Source organism: Condylostylus longicornis, unplaced genomic scaffold (genome assembly GCF_029603195.1).
Source record: "Condylostylus longicornis isolate FDR11 unplaced genomic scaffold, ASM2960319v2 ptg000048l, whole genome shotgun sequence".
NCBI classification, from domain to species: domain Eukaryota; kingdom Metazoa; phylum Arthropoda; class Insecta; order Diptera; family Dolichopodidae; genus Condylostylus; species Condylostylus longicornis.
In genome coordinates this window covers 9,730,351-9,756,333 of record NW_026578017.1, presented here as the reverse complement: position 1 = coordinate 9,756,333, position 25,983 = coordinate 9,730,351, and the positions used below count along the sequence as shown (strand labels likewise).

The 25,983-nt window shown below is 25.4% G+C and overlaps 1 protein-coding gene across 1 annotated transcript; it reads right to left on the bottom strand.

Annotated features, from left to right (window-relative positions):
- Window positions 1-643: 643 nt before the first annotated feature.
- On the bottom strand, window positions 644-25,540 carry LOC129610847 (uncharacterized). The gene is made up of 4 exons (XM_055523602.1): window positions 25,486-25,540; window positions 21,224-21,468; window positions 786-2,118; window positions 644-654 (listed from the first exon to the last, which is right to left on the bottom strand). Exons 1-4 carry the CDS (start codon window positions 25,538-25,540, stop codon window positions 644-646), a joined length of 1,644 nt encoding a protein of 547 aa, XP_055379577.1.
- Window positions 25,541-25,983: the final 443 nt, after the last annotated feature.

Here is a 25,983-nt window from a genome sequence, read left to right as displayed (position 1 = left end):
CGCTTTTAGCTTTTGTTTTTCATTTCATTAAAAAGGTTTACAACAAAATAACAATAAAAAAAAATAATATTATAAAAAAAAATTGTAAATTTCACTTTAATAAAAATTTTCATCAGGAGCTCCCGAATAGCTCGTTCAGATTGATTTTGTATATATTATTAAATACATATACATATGTGATTACATTTTTACATATTTCATTAATTGTTTCTTCTATATTATTATGACAATAATTTTTAATAATAAACACAACAACTAGGTTTTGCCTTAATTCTTAAATTCTTAAACTAGCGACTGGATTTTTTGTATTTGTATAAAACACCTAAGAACTAAAGTAATAATATTTATATACTCATACATAAAAAAGTAAATAGTATTTTAAAATGGGATAAATTAGTAATTTTGTGACAATAATTATAAGATGGCGGTCTACATTTTTTTATTGTAGCCCTTATTGAAGAATATTTTCGAATGCTGTATGTTGTAATGTGTAACAATTTTAGTTTTTGATTCAAAATCGGTTCATTTCAGTGGGAAACTCACATCTCAATGTAATTTTCGTGATTGATTAATATTAATTATATTTTATATCATATTTAATGGATATCGTTGTCTATAACAGCGTATATAATTACTTTTAAAGCTAAATATTCCCTATATTTAAAATTAGGGATTTATCTTAACAAATATATATATATATATTAATTCATAATTTTTAAATACTTGAATTTTTTAAAAATTCTATTATGATGGGAATTTTAATTTATTGTCAGTTTTTGACATACTAAAAGTAGAAGCAGCAGGAGGTGTCAGACTTTTAGAATTTTGTAAAATATTACTACTTGAATTGATTGAACTAACTGCAGGGAATTTGAATATATTCCGTGTGCCAGATGTTTGTGTTTTACCACCTGAACTTACTGAAGCTGAACTTTTCAAGCTAGTTGATTCATCATTTCGCTTAAATACAACTTTATTTGATGTCGCTGTATCCTTTCGATCCCATAAATGTTCTAATGAATGATGTTCTGCCACATGATGTACATCATGATGGTCATGATGATCATGATGATGATGATGATGATCTGGTGATGGGAACCATTCTGATATTATAACTGGTCGCCATATTTTCTTCCATGCTGGAACCCATATTTCTTTCCAGTCTGGTACCCAAATCTGTTTCCATGCTTCTTTCCATTCCAATTTTTTATCTTCAACCCATTCTAATTTTTTACTTGGTTTCCAAATTTGCTTCCATGCTTCTTTCCATTCTAATTTTTTGTCTGGTACCCAAACAAGTTTCTTTCCCGGTTTCCAAATTTGTTTCCATGCTTCTTTCCAGGCTAGTTTCTTATCGTCGACCCAAATTTGTTTTTTACCTGGTTTCCAGTATTGTTTCCATTCTTCTTTCCATTCCAATTTTTTACTTGGTACCCATATTTCTTTTTTACTCGGTTTCCATATTTTTTTCCAATGAGATTTCCAAACAACTTTTTTCTTCCATAGATCATGGCTTGTGTATTCCCAGCCTTCGTGATCTTTGCCCAAATATTTCTCGCCTGGTATACCAACTTTAATAACTTCCGGTACCCAGATTTGTTTCCATGCAGGCACTTGTATATCCTGCCAAGCAGGAACTTGTATTTCTTTCCAAACTGGAACATATATCTTTTTCCATTCTGGTATTTGAATTTCTTTCCATGCTGGCACTTTTATTGGTACCCAAATCGGTTTATAAATTTTTTTCCAATCAGGTACTTGGATTTCTTTCCACGCTGGCACTTGTATTTCTTTCCAGACTGGTTTCCAAATTTGCTTCCAAGCTGGTACTTGAATATCTTTCCATACTGGAACTTTATGTGGGACCCATATTGGTTTCCAAATTTGTTTCCATGATGGTTTCCAGATTTGTTTTTTAGCTGGTTTCCAGATTTTTTTCCATCCTTCCTTCCAAATTAGTTTCTTTTTCCAATAGCCAGGATCATGTTCTTCATGATAATGACCAATTCGTTGTTGTGCTATAGAATTACTGTTGGCTTGAGATTCTTCAGCTTGTTGATCGATTATTGCTTTGCTGGATACTAAATGGGAGAGGTAAAGTATTCCGCAAATTGCAACCTAAAAGAAATGAACGATTAGATACAAAATATAACAGCAATTTATAAAGTGGAGGAATATTTTTCCTTTTAAAAAAAAAATACGAATTATAAATGAGAAAATTGCCTTAATGGAGTGTGACGAGTTGCGTATTAATTCAACCGTGTAGTATTTTGAAGGCGTAAAAATTAACTGTTAACTCAAAAATAAATGGTTTTAAATTAAAATAATTGTTTGGCTTAATTAAATATTAACCAAAAGTAATTAAATACAATTTACATTTACATGAAAGATACTTATGTAATTCAATTTGAAAGCAAAAAATGAAATGTAAAGTAAACAATTACAAATTCTCGTTTTATGTTGTTATAAATTCATTTCAAATTTTATTAACTGTTATTAAAAGTGTTGCTTGTTGATTTCTAAAAAATTTCTCAATTAAAATTGAGAATAAGTATGTACAGTTTTATATAAATACTTCGAACGTACTCTAAAAATTAAAATGTAATCAAACTTATGATATACAAATTTTCTGCTTGCAATACACTAGATTTGGAAACATCAAAGGGCCATATAAGGCTCAGTAATTCTTCAAAAATATCGAACTGAAAGTTCATCAAATTTCTATATCATTTGGCATAGTTTTACGAGATTTTTGCAGAATAAATACAATATTACTTCAATGAAAATTTTGTAAATACGTTTGCATTATTTTAAGTCTTTATTTTAATGTTAAAATTTTAGAAACAAATCAAATAAATTATTCTACAATTCCCTCTTACAAATCGATTTAGTTTGGTAAACTTTTTAACGTCAATGTTAAGTGAGAGACACACGAAAGTAATAACTGTTGAAATAAAATAAACGAGAGTAAAGAATGAGAGAAAAGAGTGTTAAATATAAATATTTTCTGAGAAATTCGACTTAAACAGTTTGTTTTGAATTGAGAATTTTTATAGTGACTTTCACTTTTTATGTACTGGTATACTTGTACAAATCGAAGCTTGTTGTTGTTAAAGTAAAATATTTAAGTTTAAAAGAACTAGTTATTAAATGAGTTAAGGTTTTCTTTTGCTTTTTTTCACTTTTTTTAAATCTTGCTTTGCTTTTTATTTGTTTACATTTCTCATTTCTCCGTTCTCAAAATATATGCATGGTGTGAACGTGCAGTGTACTGGTGTTACTGTTATGTTATGATAATGATGATCACATCGAAAAGAAAGAGTATATTTTGTTTGGGATTGTTTCATAATAAAAATTTATTACCGGAATCGCAGATATGCGGTAATTTTAATAAAGTTGAATAGTTTTTATGTGCAAAAAATATTCAAAAACTTTTGTTTTTTTTTATTATTTTTGGATAACATCGTCTATAAGGTAATTTGTAAGTATACTAAACAAAACAACAACTTAATTTGAAAAGAGTAGGTTAGCATTTGAAAAAATATTGTATACAATAGAAATATTATGTTGACATTATAGGTATTTTGAATTTTTTTGTGTATAAATTAGTAAAATTTTGTCATATATTTGTCTATATTCCGAATTTGATAGTGTTACATAGAAAAAAAAATGATTCATCCATACGATGCTGTTAATGTTGTCCGATTCTTTACATAATGATGAAAATATGGAACGTCTGAGCATCATAGTTAAAATAAAATATAAAAATAAATAAATTGACAACATAAAAATAAATTATATGTATGTATTTATAATATTAAACAAAAAAATTGGCCGTAACTATTAAAATGTGGTATGGCAATTTTAATATTTGTGCAAGAGATCATATGAATCAGTAACTAAGGCAATTCTAGTTCGTTATTACTTTCAAAATATAATTCTCTGCACAATAATACCCGAATATTTTCGTTGTTCGCACAAGAATCACGCTAAATGGAACTAGCGACTCAGTATATGTAATTAACCATAGAAATTTTAAATCCCAATTTATATTTTTAAATTATTAGTTAAATGTTATATTTTTAAATTATGATTTGTATACAAAACATTTTGTAATTTTTTATTGCATTTCGTTTTTCATTTACGATTGGCAAATACTTTAACTTCCTTTTATTTCCATTATAGAGGAAATTGTTTTTTTTTATCAATTCAGAACATGATTTACTATAATTTTGGGTAAAATTAAAATTGTGCCGAATGCTCTACCTACATGCAATTAAAAGGGAATCGAAACTAAGCAGTTTTGTAATTATAATAAAATAAGAGTAATAAATATTATTTAGGTTGCCACTATGTTAGATTGCATTGCAAAAATATTTAATTTGAAATTTTATTTAACTGCACATTTTTGCATTTAAGATTCGGTTCAAATTTTCTCGTCAACACATTCATCGGCATGTTCATATAGGGCTGCATATAGAGGTAAAAATGTTTTTTAATATAGAGTTTGGAAATAACTTTAGAAAGATTTTTAAAAGCTGTGCACAGTTGATAATTAAGCAGAGGCATTTAAAGGTCCCATATATGCGAAAGACATTATTCCCATGTCAATTATAGGAAAATTTAAATACAATAGGACTAAAATATTACTGGAAATTAAAAATTTTTAATATATTTCTATATAAATGCCAATTAATATAAATTTCAAATTAAATAATAACTATTTAATTTATATCACTTTTCGATTTAACACTCTATTACACGTATAATTAGCACAGTAATTGAAAAACAAAATAAATTGCCAATAAAAGATTTATAAAAGTAGTTTGCAATTAACGCATTCGTTTCATTACATTTTGTCTTTCTTTTTTCTATATCTTTACTCTTCTCTTTAACCGCAATTCATTTTATTTCCGCAAAAATGTGTGTATATTTGTGTAAGTAAAGCCTATAGGTTAATGTCTTACAATTATTTTATTTTATCGTAAATTTTTACAATTGAACAACTCCGCAAATACTTTTAAATTTTTTTTAAAACTAATAAATTCTTTATATTTTTACTTTTTTCTTTAATAGTGTAAATGCATTGAGAAAAGTTGTCTTGGCTGATTTTACGTAACATTGCAGTAAGAAAAAAAAAGTTAAAGTGTAAGACTTAAAAAAAAAATAAAATAAAAATAAGAAAGTTTTTCATTTTCAAGAAATTAATGATTAAAAAAAAATATTTTTTTTTAATTTTTATTGATCACCGGTTAAATGCTAGTGTATTAATAAAATTTAATGCGTGATTTTCAATTAAAAACAAATTCTCTCTCTAATATGTAATATTATTTTTCTTAATGTTATTTTTCAACTTTTAAATTTACTGTGAAATCAAGTTCATATATGAAAATTATAGACGCAACTTTTATTAATTCCAAATTAGTGTTTGGTTCATTTAAAAATTTATTGTTTATTAAAAGCAGGAAGGAAATCTTTTTTTCAAACGTGTACGTAATATGAAAAATATTTTATGAAAATATTTCAAGTTATAATTAAATAAAATTTAAAAATTATTATAAATTTACGATGTTAAAATTTGAAAATCAAGGTTAGACACATTAATTGCACAAAAGAAGAAGAAAAGAAGAGAAAAATGAAAAAAATGTCTAACAAGTTTTCACAGTAGTTTAAAATATGCAGAAGTAATTATTATTATTATTTTTGAGTAATATACTATTAAATAAAATATTATTTATTATAGAAAACAATATAATTGCGTTCATAGAGAAAAAGGTGTGATTCCTATACTAGTTTATAATTTTAAAAGAGGAGTAATTTTTTAAAGCAATTCACAAATTTTCAAACTTGTTATTTATTTCTCAAATTATAATTATAGAAAAATGTGAATTTGATTTCATTTATAAATGAAAATTAAGTGAATTGTATTTGAAGTTGTTAATAGATTAAAATAAAAATTTTTGATTGATTTGGAATTTTCTTAATTTTCAAGTGTTTGTGCCTGTAAAATTTTTTTATTTATTTTTGTTATAGGAATAAAATGAAAATTTTTGAAATTTCCCAGAATTTTTACTTATTTTTGCTGAAAAATTTGCAAAATTAAGAGCTCGTTGAATAATTAATTTTAAGGATCCTTCATTTCCTTTTATAAAGATAAATTAATGAATTAATAAAAGCAAAAATTTTGATTATTAAAATTGAATACATTCACGAATTAATTTTTTTTTGAAATTGCATACTTTTAGGATGAGAAATAAAAATTAAAAAGGGCATTAATATAACGCTCGAATTCAAAAGTTAATTGCATGAGTTAGGAAAATAATTATACATATATGTTATAAGAAGATTAATTTAAAAAAAAATTAATAAGCACTGTTTTTTCACGAAGAAACATTTATCAATGACATCTCTAAAAAGTTTTGAACCTATAACAGCAAAAACATAACAGCAATAATTTTTGACAAGTGGCAACACAAAATGGAAAGATTTTGATAACATGTTAAAAAGTCAATTAGGCTATGCTTATAAAAATAGAAGAGTGTAGAGCTTTTGTAAAAAATAAGGCAAGCAAAGTAAGAGGAAAAAATTCCAGTGAGTAAGAGGAAAATTCCACTTGACGAGCTTCTATAGAAAAGAAAAACATGATACAACAGTAATGAAGTAAAAATATGAATAAAATAGTTCACATTACTTCAAAAAATTCAATAATGCAGTATTTATTGCAGAATTTTGTAACAATACAATTTTACTAAAATTTTAAAATCACTTATGATTTCTTCTAAAGTGATTTTGATCTTAAGTTCATCGGCATCCGTTTTTAGCCTAATATAACAAAACAATTCAACATAATATCTTTAATAATTGAATTGTTTTAAGAAATTGACTTTTAGCTTTAATAATACATTCTTAATATTGTGGAAAAATTTTCCAATTTTAGTATCATTTCAATAAGAGAAGATAATAAAATCACAACGAACACACCCCGACGTACATATTATTATATTTAAACTAAAAAATTTAATAATTTAATAAATAATTCTTACTAAATATGTCGCCAATTCAATTATGCAATATTAATTTATAATCCAACATTTTTTTTTTTGTTTTTGCTTAATTTTTGCATAATTGTGTTGTTTTGTTGAATTGGAATTTACGCATATTGCACAACAACGCGAATATGAACAATATATTTACTGCCCACATTCAGATTATTATTATTCATCATTTTTGTATTTTGTATATAACATGTACATTTTAAATTTGTGCGAAATTATTATTTCACTTATATATACAATAAAATTGAATTTATTAAAACCATTAATATAAAAAATTTTTGAAAAGAAATTTTTCTTATCATTTAAATTCAGTAGAAAATATCGAAAATAATAAAAAAGAAATTGAAAGAAATGTAAAAATAATTTTATAATTACATACAATTTTAGAAAAAATTATGAATTATGAATGTATTGCTGTTGTTGAATTCGTTTAACAACAAAACCTAATGTCTTTCTGGGTTATTTAGTGTTTGCGATGCAAATTATACACCAAGTGCATTTTTATTATCATTTTCTTTAATTTCTTCTCCCTCATCTCATTTCTCTTCTACACGATCAATATTTCGTTTTTGTCATCATGTAAATATAACCCCTATTGAATAACAATGATCGTGATCATTTAATTCTCAGTTTGGTTTACGAGTACATTTCATATAGTACATTTTGATATAACAGTTTACTTCCATGATTTTTTCGCGATTCCGATTAAATTTATTATTGCTGTATTACTAAATAAGAAATGTTAAAATTTGAATTTTTTTGCTTTTCTATTTTGTCGCTTTACTTAATTTAATTTACACGTGGGTGACATCTAAAATAACAAACTTTTACTTTTATTTAAGAGAATAAAAATCGAAAGTAAAAGAGGCAAAGAAAATACTAAATTACAATTTTCAACGTATATGTACGGTTATTTTTATATTTAACAAAACTATTTTAATTTTTAATTTACTACCGGTATTTAAGTGATATTTAGTAAGTAATAGCAGCTATTGGTGTGAAATAGAAAAGAAAAGGAAATTAATTAAAAATTAAATTAATTAACACAATATTAAAATTTTAAAGTTTTTATATGGGAATTTGTTTTAATTTGAAAAAAATTTATGTAATTGGTTAGTTTCATTTCATCGAAACAAATTTACAGTTAACAAGGAGTTAACATCCCACTATGATAAAGTTAACAGGAAAACATGGAATAAATTTGCAATAGTGTTATAATTGCTCAACTAGTATTACTATCAACAAAATGTCTGATAAGCCCGTTCAATCGTATCGTATGGTCGTATGTGTTAATCAAATACCAATCTATTAAATCAACAAATTTCCACAAATGGTTTATAAGGGTATCTCACAACTTTAATTCATTTTAATAATTTGAGTAACTATCATAAATTCTCAAATGAAAAATTATTTGTCTACTTCTTGGAAACTATTCCGAGTGGTGGTGCTGAAATTTTATACAAATGAATATAGTATGTTAAATAGGGACTATTAGTTTTGACGAAAGAAAGTTTAATTCCATGAGTTCTTATTGTAGCTACTTTTTGATTATGTCCTTAAGATAAGGCATGCAGTACTGAATTTCTCAAATATAAATTTGGAAATAAAGTCATTACTCACGTTATCTCAAGAATCATTAAGTAATATTATGGAAAGTAACTGAATTATTACTAAACTGAAAGTATTTCAATTATTTTAGTTTGATGTATTTCTGATTGGTCGCCATTCTTTTTAATAAAATTTGTAACTCGCAACAATTTCCAGAATTTCTCAATTGAGTTGTAATTTTTGTACATTTCAACTTGACTAAAAATTTTTTTTAGGTTGCTGTCATTTACTTAACATATATGAGCTCTCGTATGTCGTCATATCGAAATTAACAAATATTTAAACTTTTTAGCACTTTTCCAAATAAAATTTTTGAAAAAAGTGCTTATTAGTTTCACTCTGTCCGTCCGTCCGTCCGTCCATCCGTCCGTCCGAGGACACTTCTTTTGTTTACAAAACTTCTACACCCTTGAAGATAGAAAGCTGAAATTTCATACGTACATAGATCTGCACTAGAAACTTATTTACGTAGAACAAAATTTTTACCTATCTCCCCCCCTCTAGAAGTTATACCCCCCAAAACCCTAAAAATGGCCTTTTTTAAATATTTGTTGCAATGAAACCATAAGCATTTTTCAAAAGCAGAAAGGCAGTGGCTTGCTTCACCTAGCGCGGTATACTATAGTTAAATTTTAGAAAAACAAAATGGCCTTTCAAATTTACCGTTATCTAAAGTTCTTTTTTTCCAAATTTTTGATGTCCTTTTTCTTCTAGACCCCATGATGTAGAACTTTGAAATTTTAGGGGTTTTTGACATTAACAAATAGTTCATTTCGTTAGAAGAAAATTTTTTTCCATCTCTACCCCCTCTCAAGTTATCGCCTCTTGAAATTCGTAAAATTTGAATTTTTGACACCTTATATTTCCGAAACCGCAAGTTTTTTCAAATTTTTATAAACGCAAAAAGCTAACGGTAAATTCCATGAAATTAAAAAATATAATTATTTTTCTTAACTCACACAATTAACCCTTAAAATCGAGCATTATGTTAACCCCTTTTTATATTAATTTTTGCTTTATTTCAAAGACTGCATATATGTGTCCTCCTAAATATGTGCAATCCTAGAAATAGTTAAATATGAATGAAAATAATTTTAATAGTGTGATAGGTATACATAGACTGTATTTAAAAGCAGAATTTTCACTTGTTGAAGGGAAAAGTGCTACAATACAAACCATTGGTTTGACCCAACTTTATTTTCTCTGAAATTCAAAATTGCTACATAAAATTATCATGAGAATAATCTTTAATTGTGAAAATAGCTTTTTCTCAGTTTCATAAAGATTAATTAAGTCATAATGTTAATCAGATAATTAAACTGGTGAATTTGTTTTAAAACAAATTTAAACTATTATGCAATTATGAAATGAAAATTTATTTGTGAAAGAAAATCACAAAAACAGTGATGAAATGCAAAGAACACAATAAGAGGAAAAAATAAAAAAAATCGCATGATAATGAAATTGTAATAAAAGTGTTATGTAATTAATGACGACTTATAGTTCATACCGTATAAGTATGTGTATATTTTTGGAAAATTACCTGTAATAAAGAAAATTTTTAATTCAGTAGCTATTATGCTTATATTATGTACGTTTGAGTCATGCAAAGTTTACAAATTGGAATTTGATTTACAATTTACCCAGAAATTGTACATTATGTAAATACATTGAAGTCTCAGACACACATCCATTCATAACTACATTAAGGAAAATTTAAAAGTTTCTTACTATTGAATGATGGAAACTTTTTCTATGTATATGTACGTAATTAAAATAAAATAGAAAGAGTTTCTTTATAAAAATTTCCCAAAATGAAAAACAAAAGTTAAGCATACAAATTTTCCCTTTTGAATATTTTACAGCATTTTAACTACTTTTATATATGGGACACAAATAATAGTTAATTTTAAATTAATAACATACATAACACAAAAAATGTGGTGGAAATTTGCCAATTTTATCAGAATTTCAATGAGAAAAACGAAATAAATTTTTTTTTTTATTTCTCATATAAAAATACTCAAAAATCATGAAGACTATTATGACTGCTATGCCGGTCATAAAATTTAACTATCGAATAAATAGTTAATTAATCAAACGTATTTTAAATTTAATTAAGACATCATAAAAAAATAATGATGAGAAGAAATAGAGTTGACCGTGTCAACTCTGTGATACCCGTACGATTATATTATCCTATGTTTGAATAAATATGTCATAGCTGACTATAGGACAGACTATGACTTTAAGTTGCCATATTACCATATTAATATATGCAAAATTTCAGTACTGTGTTTTCAATATTTTCTTAGATATAGTCAAACTACCGTGAAGTTGTATGATGGCTACCAGAAGGAGCCAAGCAATTTCAATGACTTTATTCAAGCACATTGGCCCTACTAATATATTCGTTTGTGTAAAATTCCAATACCACAGCTTTCTGAGATGTAGAAAAATAAATTTTGAAGTTGTATGGTAGCTACCATAGTTGAAGTTGATACCATAAATTTGTATGGTACCAGTAATTCGATCTATGTCCAATTTAAATAGGATTCTGGCACTTACGACAATAAATCATCTGTGAAAGTTTGGTGAACTCAGCTTAATTAGTTTTTGAGTTATCGCTGGCATGGACGGTGGCACGGATATCTCAGACTGTTATTTCTTAGCGTTACAAACGGCAAGGCAAATTTAACATACCCTTCGAAAATACTTCGTACGGGTATAAATATGAAAGAATTTTAAAAACCATGAAACTGAAATAGAAAATTTAGCATTATTTTTTGGAAAACACAAACAATTGGTCTTTAGAGTAATTTTTTGGTGAATTTTTGTCTATTTAATCTTTAAATCTATGCCAACATTAAATCATGATGCACTGGAAAAAAGTAAATCAATTGATTAATGGATTTGTCCATATTTTATGACGTTACAAGAAGAATTTGATCAGGAGGTTAATAAAATTTCGTTTTTGTTTGCTTGAACATTTTTCCATTCTGCTCGTTTATTGCTGAGTTACGCTATTGAATGAAATAATTCTTTTAACAAACTGGACAACCTGGTAAATTTTAATAACAGACCAAATTTAAGATTAGGGTTAAAGTTAAATTTCCAAAATGAACTTGAGATATTGAGAATTAGAAATTTAAACTTATGTTTTGTTTAATCTTAAGGAAATTTATTATTCAAGGGTTGTTTAACTATCAAATAAGAAACAAATTTTAATTTTTTATTCAGTCAGTCACTAATGTTAAAAATTTTTTAAAAAATTTTAATTAAAAAACTAAAACAAAATAAAAGAAAAAAACCTAAGGAAGCTTAAAACTGTTTTCAAACCTCAACGTAAACAATTTTCTTTTCGTTCATAAGTATTTGTAGCCTTGTGTGTGCATGTATGCTATGTATTCATAGATTTTAATCTTCTCTTATAAAAATTGAATACGAACCGTGCTCTCATATTAAGTACAACATTAACCGATAGTTTTACAAAGATAATTTTTATACATTTTGATTTTAATAAGAAAAATTTTTTAGTTTTTAACTTTTCTATTTCGAATTTTTAATTTTTTCTACAATTCCACTTTCAGTTTCACTCATTAACAGCTGTATAATATACTAGTAAATGACTATGCTATGTAAATGTTATGGATTCATTATGTTCTCGTATTATACAATGTGTATGAACGTATGCATATTATGTGCGTTATGAATTAATTAAAAAAAAACGATCACATTGAATTTCTTTTTTCTTTTAAAAATATAAAAAATAAACAATAAAAATTTACATACACAAAATGTATGATGTTTACATTAGCGTCACAATACCGGCTTAAATGTCGGAAATTACTGAGTACAAATTTATTAATTACTTTTTCTACAGTAAACTCTTTAAAATCAAAACCGTTTAATTTAATAATCATTTGTGCCAATATAAGCTTCTAATTACTTACTAATGCATTGTTACCATATTGTTAAAGAAAATCAAATATTCGAATTAGAAAAATGAAAAATCGTGTGATAAAAATTATGTACAGTTCTCTTAACAGAAACAAATGTTATAAATTAATGTTATTAATCTATATTTCTACTTGAATTAGTCCTGAAATTTTTGTATGTATAATAATAATAGTTGAATTTCTAGTTTTGAAACTGATCTAAGTTCTTTTGCAATTTCAAAAATCGTTTATTTTCTGAGTAAAAATGGCGTCATAGTAATGACAATTAAATAGCTGTGTAGGAAAATAAATGTAATCTTAACTTATCAATAACTAAAATAGGTTTAAATTATTTTTAACGTGAAAGCAGCTACATATGCAATGAAATTAGACATACGTAGGTCAGTTTCAGGATATGCGATCCAATTATTTTAAAATTGTGTTGTAATGCAAATTTGTAAGTAACAGAAATGTTCTAATTATTAAGTAACTATAGTCAAGTAAATAAAATATTTTAAGTTAAGAGTTCTCCCAAGCACTTCACTTTACTAATTATTTCATCAGATAATTACTTAATTCAAATACCTTTGTTATTTTAAATTTTATTAATATTTCATCTATACTCCTATTGTAATTATTATTGTAACCCACGATTACTAGAAATACTTAAAATATGAAACAGTTTTATATAATGTGGTAATACTGTATAAGTGAAAATGAAAAATTATAAAAAAAGAGAAATACAAAATAACCGTAAAACATTATTTTTTATGACAAACAAAATATTTAAACGAAAAATCAAAAAAACAAACGAAGTCCAAAAATTGTGTTTTTCAGATAATCATTATTAAATTTCATTTGGGTACTCATGTGCACTGCAAAAACTATTAACAAAACAATTAAATTTTGTAATATTTTTAAAATTCTTTATTTTGTTATAAATTCTATTATGCTATTCTGTTTAACACTTTTTGATAAAACTACAATCATTTTCAATTAAAAGTTTCTCACTTAAATCTTTTTATTTCACTTAGTTCACCAAAATTTTTGTTTTTAGCTTTGAAACTCTTGGTCACTTTGTCAATTTTTGTGTTATTTTCATATTTTTTTAAACACTCCTTACACATAAACTTATAACTGTAAGAAATTATTTTAAAAATAATTTTAAATTTACCAATATATTCCATCGGGTCCGCATGGCTCCCGGGATTTCGTTTTAAATTAAAAAAGACCCTTTATAATATTAATTTTTTTTTATTTTTTATTGTTATAAATTGTAATCAAATTTTCGATTAAAAAAAACAAAAAAAAAATTGATTAAGAAAATAAACACTTTGCTTTTTTTGATTTTCTTCTGTTTTTAATTTTTTTTATTGTTTTTCTTTTTTATTTTCTCTTAGAGATGCAAATCAAATCGTCAACAGCAAGGAAAAAACTGTTTCAATTATTGTCGTGTGCACAAGTTAAATAGTCTTCTATTGGTACAATTTTTTTCTACGGAAAGAAAATGAATTAAAAAAATAAAATGAAAAAACAACAATAACATCAACAAAAAAAGAAAAATTGGTATTACATCAAAGAGCGCGAGCACCAAAAATGAAAACTTCACAGACTTGTTAAGTTGAAAATGCAAGGCAAGGCGTAGCAGAAAAGTAACAAAATACACAAAAACAGTAACAACAAGAAAAAATCGAAACGATTACATTGAAGTACGTGCAGACCTGTCTGCCGTTTAATAATTACACGAAATGGTAAATCTTTTTTAAAAATTTTTATTTTTTTTTTTAATTTTTGATTTTGCTGTTTCCTCTCTTGAATATCAAAAAAAAAAATAAACCACTCACAAAATTGAACGGTGCAAAAGAAACTGAAATCGATTTCCTAAAATGAAAAAGTTTCAACCTTGGTCTTGAAGTTTTTAAAAATATGATAAGACACGGTATTTCAATGTGTGAATGTATCGTTAACATTTCTGTTTGCATTTTTACATTTATTTATTTAATTTTGATTTGTTTATTCTTCTCTTTCTTTTGCTTCTCTTCATAGCGGAATTTTAGTAGATGGGTGAAGCATAAAAGCCGTTCATTATAATGTGGTAGGGTAAATTTTTTTTAAATTCAAAAATATAATTTTCATTTCAACTTCCAAAAATTTATTGAGAGAATTTGCACAAAATTTAGTTTTCAGTGTTACCATTTTTAATGTTTAATTGAGTAAATTTACTTGAATTTGTTATAATGGAAATTTAAGCTACAATTTTTGTATTTCACCAACCTTACATTCAAAATTCGTTCTTTCAATGGAGTAAACGTATTTTTTTGCTTAAAACTTCATTATTTTAGTTCAATATTTCAACCACTTTCACTTAACCTCAGTATGTATTTATGCCTCAGTAATTTCATGAGTCATTTGAACTATGCTAACACCCTTAGGTCTTAGTCCTCTTTAATTTAAAAAGATTTAAAATTGTTGATTAACATTTACAAGCGATAAATATTGTCTACTTCTATCATTTTCTTCAAGGATTTTTTTTCTAATTCTTGAAAAATTCTTTAAAAATATAGAAATCAGGAAACATTCCTTCATGACACAATCACTATTCAAGTATTTTTCATAGTAATATATAAATGGGATAAACTGGGTCAGATATTTCCTATAATTCCTATTTTCCTAAATTCCTATACATATTTACATGCTATAATATTAAATTAAGAATACAAATATCTTTAAGCATAAAATAATAATCAAATTTAAGTCAATACCTAAATTTGGCAATTAATTAAAATTTGGGATTTCCTTTAACTACCCTTAAAATTTAAAACACAATCAAACTTTTTTTCATATTATTTTCAAATTTTTCTCAAAATTTTCAAGCTCTATAAATAAATTTTCTTTCTCCCATAGGCTATAACCCGTTTTGAATGAAAACAAAAAAAATATTTTCTTTCTCTTTTGTGTAATCGAATATTATTATTAAAAGTCTGGTTAGGTGTTGAATTACTTAGCCAGTTTCATTACAGTATATACATAGAAAAGAAAAGATAAAATAAAAAAACATAATAAAAAAAATTAAAGAAAAATGCGCGCAATTTTTCGTGCTACCTTAATAGAGTTCAGTGAAGCAACATTTTATACCAGTCAAGGTAGTTTTTTTTTTTTTTTGTAAATTTTATTACATTATATTACGGGGATTTTTACTAACTGGCTTGGAATTATTATACAATATTTCCAAATAAAGATGAAAAATGAGAAAATTGTGCTCTCAAAATTAAATAATAATATAAAAGAAAAATAAGAAAAATAAAAAAAATATAATAATAAAAACACTAAGTGACAAATTGATTCGATCGTTGGCTTTCTCATAAAAGTTAACTGGTGTAATTCTTAAAGACTCTTGATAAAAAAAATTTTTATTTAAAGATTCCATTTGGAAAAACTCGCGAAATTTTGTAATATTCATTTATACTATATAATTAAATTTTCAGGAGATTGAAATTAACTAGTGCGTGAAATGAATTAAATTTTTTTGATGAAATCAGTTAATAATTAAAATTAAATATTTTTTTTTGTCACTCCTCTTTGTAATAACACTATTGCTTAGAAAAATCTTACGATAACCGTTTTTTCATATGATTTTTCTTTAAAAATTAACAAGAGTATAAAAAAGGTGATAGAATGCTTGACGAAATGATAATGTTTGACGAAAAATGAATAATTGCGTTTATAAAGCAGTTAAAATATACACTAATTTGAAAAACACAAAATTGTTTTCAAAGAAACTATTAAGAATTTATAAATCATATTGAATAATTGAATAGATATTTTAATTAATTTATAAATTACAATAATTTTAGGATATTAAAATAATTTGTATGATATTTCCATCACTTTTCCATAATCGAAAAAGTCAGAAGGTGTTTAGCGCTCAAAACTGAATAAATTTTAAATGAATAATTCTTATGCTTTTGCTATCTTCATGTTGAATTTGTGCTATGTAATTACTTACACTGAACCTAGTACATTATTTAATTTGAAATAACTGGACATACGGGGTGATTCAGCAACAAGTTAGGATCTATATTCCAGACGGTCGCAATTCGGAACCGTTTCTGAGCTACAGGGATTTCAGGAAAATTTGGCGAAATTTTAACTTCTGTTAAACATTCTGTCGAAACTTTAGTTTCTGTTCCCGAAAAGATAAAAGCACCAAAAACAGAGTTTTTGAAAGGGCTAATATTGAGGGTCGAAAGAATTGGGCATATTTTGTTTTACATGTTTTTTTCGAAATCTCAACTATTATAAATGTTTTAAAAGTAAATAACAACCGCAATTTTGCTAAAAAAAAGCTGAATTTTTATTAATTATATTAAAATTGAATACATTTTAGAGATTTTCCTTAATATAACTTAGTACTACAATTGTATTATTATTGTAAATACCATATGCTAATATGTACCAATACTATAAATGTACCCTGTAGGACCATTCGAATTATTAATATTTTACAATATTTCATATTCAGTGCACCAAATAAACTTTCATAAATGCTCACATGAATCTCTGCAATATAATAAAAATCCTACATGGACTAAACCTAATACACTTTTGATAAAACAAGTTTTCATGAATTTTTTCTTTGTACATACTCAAAATTATTAAATAATTGTGAAAATAAACTAAACATTTTTATTACTGTCATTTTAAAAATTTTCATTTTCAAAGTACTTTTAATTTTTTCTTCTTTAAAAAAGCTTCCTTTTGAATTAATCTAAATTAATTTTTAAAATCGTTCAAATTTATTTTATTATACGCTCTAAATGATTTGAAAATCCTCTTTTTGGGTAAAAGGTAAAAGCCATAAACATAGACAGATTTGATAATTTTTCTTAGTTATGATAAAATGATTATAGATTATAGGTAGTGATAATACTAAGATACTTATAAATGAAATTGATAGGTGGGCAAAACTAATTAATGTTAAAGTTACGAATTGTTTGCCAGTAATTATTGCATGTATAATTAAAACCGGAGGTAAAAAAATTAAAATTGCAAAATATTTTCAAGGCAATTGCGGAAATTGTTGAATTTTATATTAATTTTTTTTTACTTTTACAGTAATTAAAATGAATTTTTTATTTCACATTTCAAATTTGGATTGTACTATTTTTAGTTTAAGTTAAAAAATGATTGTTATTAATTGCAATCTTGTTAAAATTTATTATTGAAAGATGATTGAAAGCCAATATATAAATTGTGATAACTTCAACTAAAAGTAATTGCACTTTTAACGTCTGATTTGCAATTATTTTTAATAACATTAAGTTTATTAAAATTTAGGATTATTCATTAATAATTAATTTTACTCTGTCTGTCTGTAAACCCGTTTACAAAACTTCTGCTACAGCTGATATTAAGTAAGTTTAAATATAAATAAATTTTTACTAGAAACTTATTTCCGTAGAAAAAAACTTTTATATACTTCCACCCCTCTAAAATGGGTCGCCCCAAAACCTTGAAAATGCCATTTTTTAACTATTTATTGCAGTGAAATCATAAGCATCTTCCAAATTTTGCAAACGCAGAAAAACAGGGGTTTGTTTCTGTTACCGTGGCATATTTGAACTTTTGAACACAAAATGACCATCAAAATTAACCGTTATCTAAAATCTGTTATTTCCAATTTTTGATATCGTTTTTCTTTTAGACCGCAGATTGCAGAAGTTTGAAATTTTAGCATGTTTTTAGACATTAATAAATGGTTTATTTCGTTAGAAGAAAAAATTCTTTTCCACGTCCACCAGCTTTCAAGTTATCGTCCCCCGAAATTTGAATTTTTGGCACCTCTGTTACAAAAAACTTGTTGAAAATGCCTTTATCCAATTAAATAGAGACAGTTGAATTTTTTTCTTCTCTTTTATTGTTGTTTCATTGTTATTCTATACTATGTAAGAAGTAAATTAATCTTAAGGCAATTATTTAAAGAAAAAAATGTGTGTTCTTCTATATTTAATAAAATATAATAAAATTATTCTATATAGTATTAGCTGACTAAAATTCCTTACCTATTAAATTTTTTCGAACTAACACATGTTATATACTTATCATTCAAGCTTTGAAATGCGCCACTACTAATATAGAAGTAGTGCGTAAACTTAAATACGAGTATACGAGAAAATATATGAAAAAGCGGAATTAATTTTGAAAAATAAATAAAAAAAAATATATTTTAATTTATCAGAAAAGTTTTCAATCTGACGGAAGCCCTCATCACGATTTTAAAAATTTAAGTTTTCATTAATAATATTTGCTTATAAAACTGGTAATTTTTAAAATTTTCATCCAAATATAATAATTAATTAAGGAACAATTTTTCAAATTCAATATTACTCAAAAAGAGCACATCTATACTCTTTCTTTTATGCGTGTCCATATAAATACATACATACATACTTAATCTTAATTTATATATAAAAATATTGAATTTAATTAACTTATCGTATACGATATATAAAAAGCAATGTCAAAATTAATTGAAAAAAATAATTTCCTTAAAGCTCTTTATACTTAAAATAAAATTTATATTTTGATGTTACTTACATGCGATGCGATACGATGAATTAGATGATCTTGATATTTTTCTTTCATTTTGCTTTCTGAACAGTAGTTAACACTTAATTTTTATAACTGAAATATATTTTTATTATTAATTACTAATAAAATTATTTAAAAACAAAAAATTTGAAAAATAAAAAGTAAACAAAATTTACATCCATGAAAAATATCTTAAAATTTAAATGAAAAAAGAAATTGCTATAGTAAGTAGGTATTCCTTTTTGTATGATGAAAAAAACCACTTAAACTTAAAACCGGTCTCATTATTGTGGGTAGCTTGTAATGTAATGCTTGTTTGTGTCAATAGACTCGATATTACCCTACTAGTAAAAGAAAATAAATTTATTCAAAAACTCTTAATAAGGAAAGAAAATTATTTTTCATTTTGTTTTTGTAGAGAAAAAAAGGAGTTTATTTCGATCCAAATTCTCTTTTATGAAACAGGAACAAAATTTTAATTGTCTTTTAAAGAAAAAATGTTTATTTTATTTTTTTTTTATTTTCTTTGGCACAAACTTTTGAAAACTCCTATTTTGATTTAATTATTTTGTTTTCGTTTTTTACGAAGACTCGATTATAAAGTATAAAAATAGAAGCGGAAAAAATTAACAGAAGAAAATGTTATGTTTTTCGATTTTACCGATCAATGCCATTGTTACATTAAGAATAACACCAGACTTAATCCGACAATTAACCGTTGCAAAATCCTTTGTAAAATTCTTTTAAAGGAACTTTTCTTTTCAATCAAAGATTCAAGTTATTAAATTTCATCTTTTTGACTAACACTCCGCCGTAGTTTGTAAATGCCTTCTAATTAAATTTTGTCATAAAGGACAATTTAGATACCAAACTTAAATTTTAAAATATGCACAACTGTTTCTATCAAATAATGAATGCCTAATATAGTCTCATCTATAGATCTATATAAGGATTGGTACTAAGTTTCTTTCTAAACGAAAAACCATGTATTCCTTATCCAGAAATACAGTTTTGCCTTCTTGGAATCTGTTGTGGAATCCAAATCACGGCATGTCAAAATGTCTCTGAATAAAAGTTTTGAGTTTAGCAAAGACCCTCTCTTAAAATAATTTAGAAAAATATTCGTTAACCATAATGAAAGAGATTAAATTACAAAAAATGAACAATACATCGTTTAGTTGTTTTTCTTTAATTATAAATTTCTTATAAGAGTTAACTGCTGCAGAACAGGGAGATGACGTTCTATGAAGGAATTTCCATTATTTATTCTAATAAGAAATTGAGAACCCTTTAGTACTTCTCAGTCGTATCTCATTCAATCATATTTGTGTAATTCAATATTGGAGCCTTTTCGGGTAAATCTTCAGAATTTGGAATCTTGCTGGATCGATGTTTTAACTTTGCAATAGGAAATTCATGATTGCGATGTTTCCTAGTCCGAACAACAAAAAAAATTTTTGAAAAAAAAAATTGTTGAGTTTTAAAAGTCCTTTTCAGTTAAATCACATGACATAAGATTGAAACCGAAAAATTATTATTTCGGTAATAGAAAGGTGCACAAATGATATTAGAAATAAAATTTCTATAAGTTGCAATTTGTTATGGACATTTTTCATGATCATAAATAACACATTCACACAGTCATTCGCATTTGCTTACTTTTGTTGCGTGCTTCAATTCACAATTCTTAGAAAAGTATACAAAATTTATGGTTTGTTTGCGTGTGTAATTTGTTTGATTAATTAATACTCTGCACTGCAAATATTTTCAAGAATCTGACGCATATATGTACGTACATACTCGTAATTTCACTTTCATTTTGAAAATATCAGGACTCTTTTACAATTGCTTTTATTCAGTTTGTGCATTATAACAAATGGGAACCTTTTCAACATTCCAATTAATTAGTTCAGTTTATGTCACAACAATCTTCTAAATTTTTGTTGTTGTATACTTTCAACAATAAGAGTTGTTGTATAATATTTTTGTATAAGATTTGTATAATACTTGTAGGTATGCAATAATACTTACTCGCGTATGTATACCATGTACTATGATTATAGTTTTGTATTTTGCTTTAATATAAAATGCATAAAAAATTTCTACCATCATAGCATCAATAACAAAAACAAAAATGCAAAATAAAAACATTGTCTCGTCATTGCTAATATCATTCAAAAGTGTTGTAAAAAAATAGAAAAATCTGGAATTGAGCCTGTTAGATAATCTAGTTTCAAGATTAAGGCATAATTTTTTGTTTTTCTTCTTTGCTTTGTCTATTTTCGAAATAAACTGGTAATGGATTTTTGTTACAAAAGTGTGAGTAAAAGTAGTTAATGAAAATAAACCTATAAAATTTACGATAATGTATAGCATGTGTGTAAAAGTGCACGCAATTTTTTTGTTTAGCTGAGGTATTGGCATTAAAAAGGGGAAGTATTGAAATCCTTATCAACCTCCTTTTTAAAATAATTGTAAATATTATGAAAAATTGCAATTTATTTTTAAAAAAATCCTAAGACTTAAAGTATATAGAGTGGAATATTCACGTTTTATAATAAAATAATTTTGGTAAATAATTTTAAACCTGTATGAAAGAAAATCTTTTCAAGAGTATTATAAATTTGTTTGTTATGCTAAGAATTCAATGTCAAAGATACATAGATATACAAGTGCTTATCGTCAAATTCTAATTAAATTTATCTATATCTTTTCGTTTAAGCTAAATTTTTAAGAATAAAATAATTTGAATCGGATTTGATCGAAGTAGTTGGTATACAACTTAAATATCGTATGTTAGAGGGTCTATAATATGTACAGTTGTCCAACTGCAAAAACACAATTTTGGAAACTGTGAAGAAAAGCTCGAAGTGATTGCCTATATGCTTGATTGCCAAATTAATAGTAACAGTAACAACTTCACATCATTTTGCTTTTCATAATTGTGTACAAAAAAAACTTATTGCTGAAACGATCTAGGAAGGTATCATAATTTGAAATGACAAAACAAGATAACATATTTGTTAATACAATTAAAATATAAATTTTGTACAGAATTGAACTGGAATTGAATCAATGAAAAAATATCAGAAAAAACTAAGTCTCACTTTAACCAAGTCATTTTCATGTTATTCGCCAAAGGTAAAAAAGAAAGTGATATAATATAGGAAAACGCATAATCCTTTCTTAGTGTTTCTTGTTTTTCTTTTTCTCTCTTTCTTTTCTTGATATAACGATGATGACTTTAAGTTTTCTTACTGCTTTTCTACAAAAAGTTGTTCAAACGATGAAGTAGTTTTAAATGTTCAGAGTAACAAATTTGAACTTATACCTTCCTAATTAACCAAATTTATATCAAAAATATTTTACTTAAGAAAAAAATAAAAAAGTAAAATGAAACGCACTTAAAAAATGTCATTGAAAAAATAAAAATGTTCCCATTTTAGTGCCCATAACATATTATAAGCATGTTTTGAACGAACTTCCTAGTTTAGTGCACACCTTTTTTCATCTTATTAAAATCATAAAAATAGTACTTGTTTTTGGATGCAGGATATACATCAGGTAATATATTTTTATCTCCCTGCACTAGACTATAATAGAATAGATACATGATATTATCTAATGACTCTTGTTTACCTAAGATTTTTAATTAAATTTAAAAAATTTCAATAATTTGTAAGATTATAGCTTCTATGCACTTAAGGTGCAACCATAAACATGATTCTACTTTTTAATCAAAATTTAGTGATTGATCTATTCCAGCTCACAATTTAATTTTTACACATCAATTAAAACTACTAGGGTGAGCTGCAAACCTTTTTAATATTTACATAAACCGTTGAATTTATACAAGAGTCAATTTATGGTATGCTTTAAGTTTTTCAACTAAACAAAAATAATGAAAATTTTGATATCCTAGCTAGAGAATACAAACATCTTGAACGAGTTTGAATATAATGACAATGTTCACTATAATACCGTACTGAATTACCAGAGATTATTTAATTATCTGATGGTTTCTTCAGATGAAGACTAATTGCAATAAATTTTAAAGTACCAACTGAAAATGAGAGTGTTTCAGAAAACATCACAAAAAAGATGTCTTCTTAAAAATGTGTCATAGATAGGGCTGACAAGTGTCAGCCACAAAAAACAGCTTCTTTTCGAATGGTTGAAAATAAATTTCCAAATATTTATTAAAACCTTATTTATGGCTTTAATAAATGGTGTTTAAAAATGACAAAACTTCGTTCCATTTTCACATTTAGAAATTCTATTTAGTAATAGCAAAATGTGAAATGTGAGCTCGCTTATATACCAAATTAATTATAATATTCCCTGCATATATGGGAACAATCTTAATTTGCATTTTGTTTATTCGTGAACTCAATTTTATTGTTATATAAGCGAAAACTTTCTTAAATTTTGAATCTTTTAAATTATTGTTAAACTCATGAGATGCTTTCTTCTAGTGTATATATACGTATTTTATGTATATATGTACAAATATAATAATTTATACAATATAAAACAAAATTATTGCGAATTTGTTTTTCAAATGTTAAATGATTGCAAAAAAACAAATGATTAAGAAAACTTCCCACACAGTATTTAAGCTTTCCAAAGAGATATTGAACTTTAAAGTAATAATTTGGACAAAGTCATAACAAATAATAATAGATTTTGTTATGATCATGCGAAAAGACCCAATATGTATATTTTTACATTCGTCCATATAGACATATATACATACGTATATGGGCATGAAAAATGTGTTGATATTTTAAATTTCCAGTCATAATACCACGCTTCCAATTTTAAGCATAGTGTGTTTTTAAAATGATAAAATTTGTAGTTAAATCTTTACTTGAGGCAAGTAATCAATGAAATTATCGTGTCAGGATCTAACTAAAATACATACTGAATCTGCTATGGAATTATTATCTAGTAGAATTTTTTTAATTTAAAGAATATTTTTAGACATGTTTTCCTCTTGTAATTAATTTGGCTAACTAAAATATATTATAGTGAGATTTTGACGTAGTTCTAATATTCCATTATACTAAAGTTTCTTCGTATGTGTTTAAGCAAAATTTAAATTTGAAAATGCCCTATAGTACTTTGACTTAACATAAAGGAATATCAATTACGGAAATGTCCAAAATAAATTGATAAATAAATGTGAATAAAAAAGAAAGATATTAAAAAAAATTCAAAAGGAATTTAACAGTAAAAATTTTTAAATATTTAAAATTTATTAGATAAATTGCATAATATCTAAATATAGGCACTATTTTGCGTAATTTTTGTCAACTAAATCCAGAAAATTGCAATATTTTAGGAAATTTTATGTGTATTACAAATTTAACTCTAAATGAACTGATTAATGGTTAAGTAAAATTACTATATTTTTTACATAAATAGTTTAACCTCAATAGTTGTCTCGAAAGTTTAGTTCATACCTGCAAGCTGTAACAAACAAAGTAAATTAATGAAGAACAATTGTAAAAATGAAAATCTGCTGATACTCAGCAGTTGTGATTCTTCGAATTGAATTTTGGTGCTAACTCTATTCAATAAAGTGAAATTAACTAAGGTAGCTAACCTCCCAATGGCTCATTGAATACAAAAGTTGTATGTTAAAGGTTATTTTAAGACCATTATTCAAGACATTTCCCAATATATTTGCACAGCTGAAAATTCTCGATACGAGTATATTTTAACCAATGATTTTTAATTTATGTATATAATATGCACATATTTGTATATACATAATTGTATATACTTATATTTTTGAACCATTTTAGAAAAACCAATTTTTTTTTTCTAGTTCATTATTCAGTAATTATTTTAACGTAAAATTTTATGCATTACATTCGTACCCAGTGGTAAAAATAATAAACATTTTCTAATTCCGTTATTGAAATTTACTGTAATTATAAAGTATTAATTGTATACAGGGTAATTTAGAAAGGAGTACAGCAATATATATACCGCTGGTTGGAGGATCGAAAATGGGTTAAACTTTTGTTCGGGACTAGGGTTTTCAAAGGGACAAAGGTTTCCGAGTTTCAGGGATTTTAATAAATTTGCATAAAATTTCTGCTTGTTCATAAGTTTTTTTGCTTATAACTTCCGTTCTGAGACAGAGATAGGAGATAGGAGCTTCAAACAAACTGGTTTTGAATGGTCTAGCAAAGGGCTTGAAATCAACATTTTACTTCATTTTGTATTTTATGTAAACCTTCGAGATTTAGCTCCTAGTCTTGGATTTAGCATCTAGTCTTTACCCATTTTTGACTCTCTAACCATCTTATGATGTTGTGCACACTTCTGAATCACCATGTTGAATCATCATTACCCATCTTCCTTATAATAAGGATCTCTGTTTTAAAACATTATTATAAAAAAATCAAAAAATTGAAAAAAAAAACATGAAAAATAAATACGCCAAATTCTTTGTATTAGAAGAATGCAAATAAAACAATTATACTTGTATACATTCCTATACAATTTCCTCAAAATAAAAAATATTTTATTATTCAAAATAATTAAAGGTAAAATTTTTATTCAATATGTAAAACATATGTAAATTTTATCATATACTTGAATAGAAAAAAATTTAATTTCCTATACATTTCTACATGATTGCTTATTGTGTGAAATTTCACTTTGCACTGATTAAAATCACACTGCGCTGTCTAACAAGATTTTCTACAATAATGTAGTACAAGAAAATTGTAATAAAATTTAATGTATAGAAACACTATCCAGCTTCTCATTCATCA

Excerpts from the sequence above, each read along its gene's own strand:
- LOC129610847 (XM_055523602.1), bottom strand. The coding sequence starts at position 25,540 with ATGGTGATTCAGAAGTGTGCACAACATCATAAGATGGTTAGAGAGTCA. Across the intron at positions 21,469-25,485 it reads GGTTAGAGAGTCAAAAATGG|ACAAAGCAAAGAAGAAAAAC; the intron begins GTAAAGACTAGA and ends TTTCGAAAATAG. Across the intron at positions 2,119-21,223 it reads TACATGGTATACATACGCGA|GTTGCAATTTGCGGAATACT; the intron begins GTAAGTATTATT and ends CATTTCTTTTAG.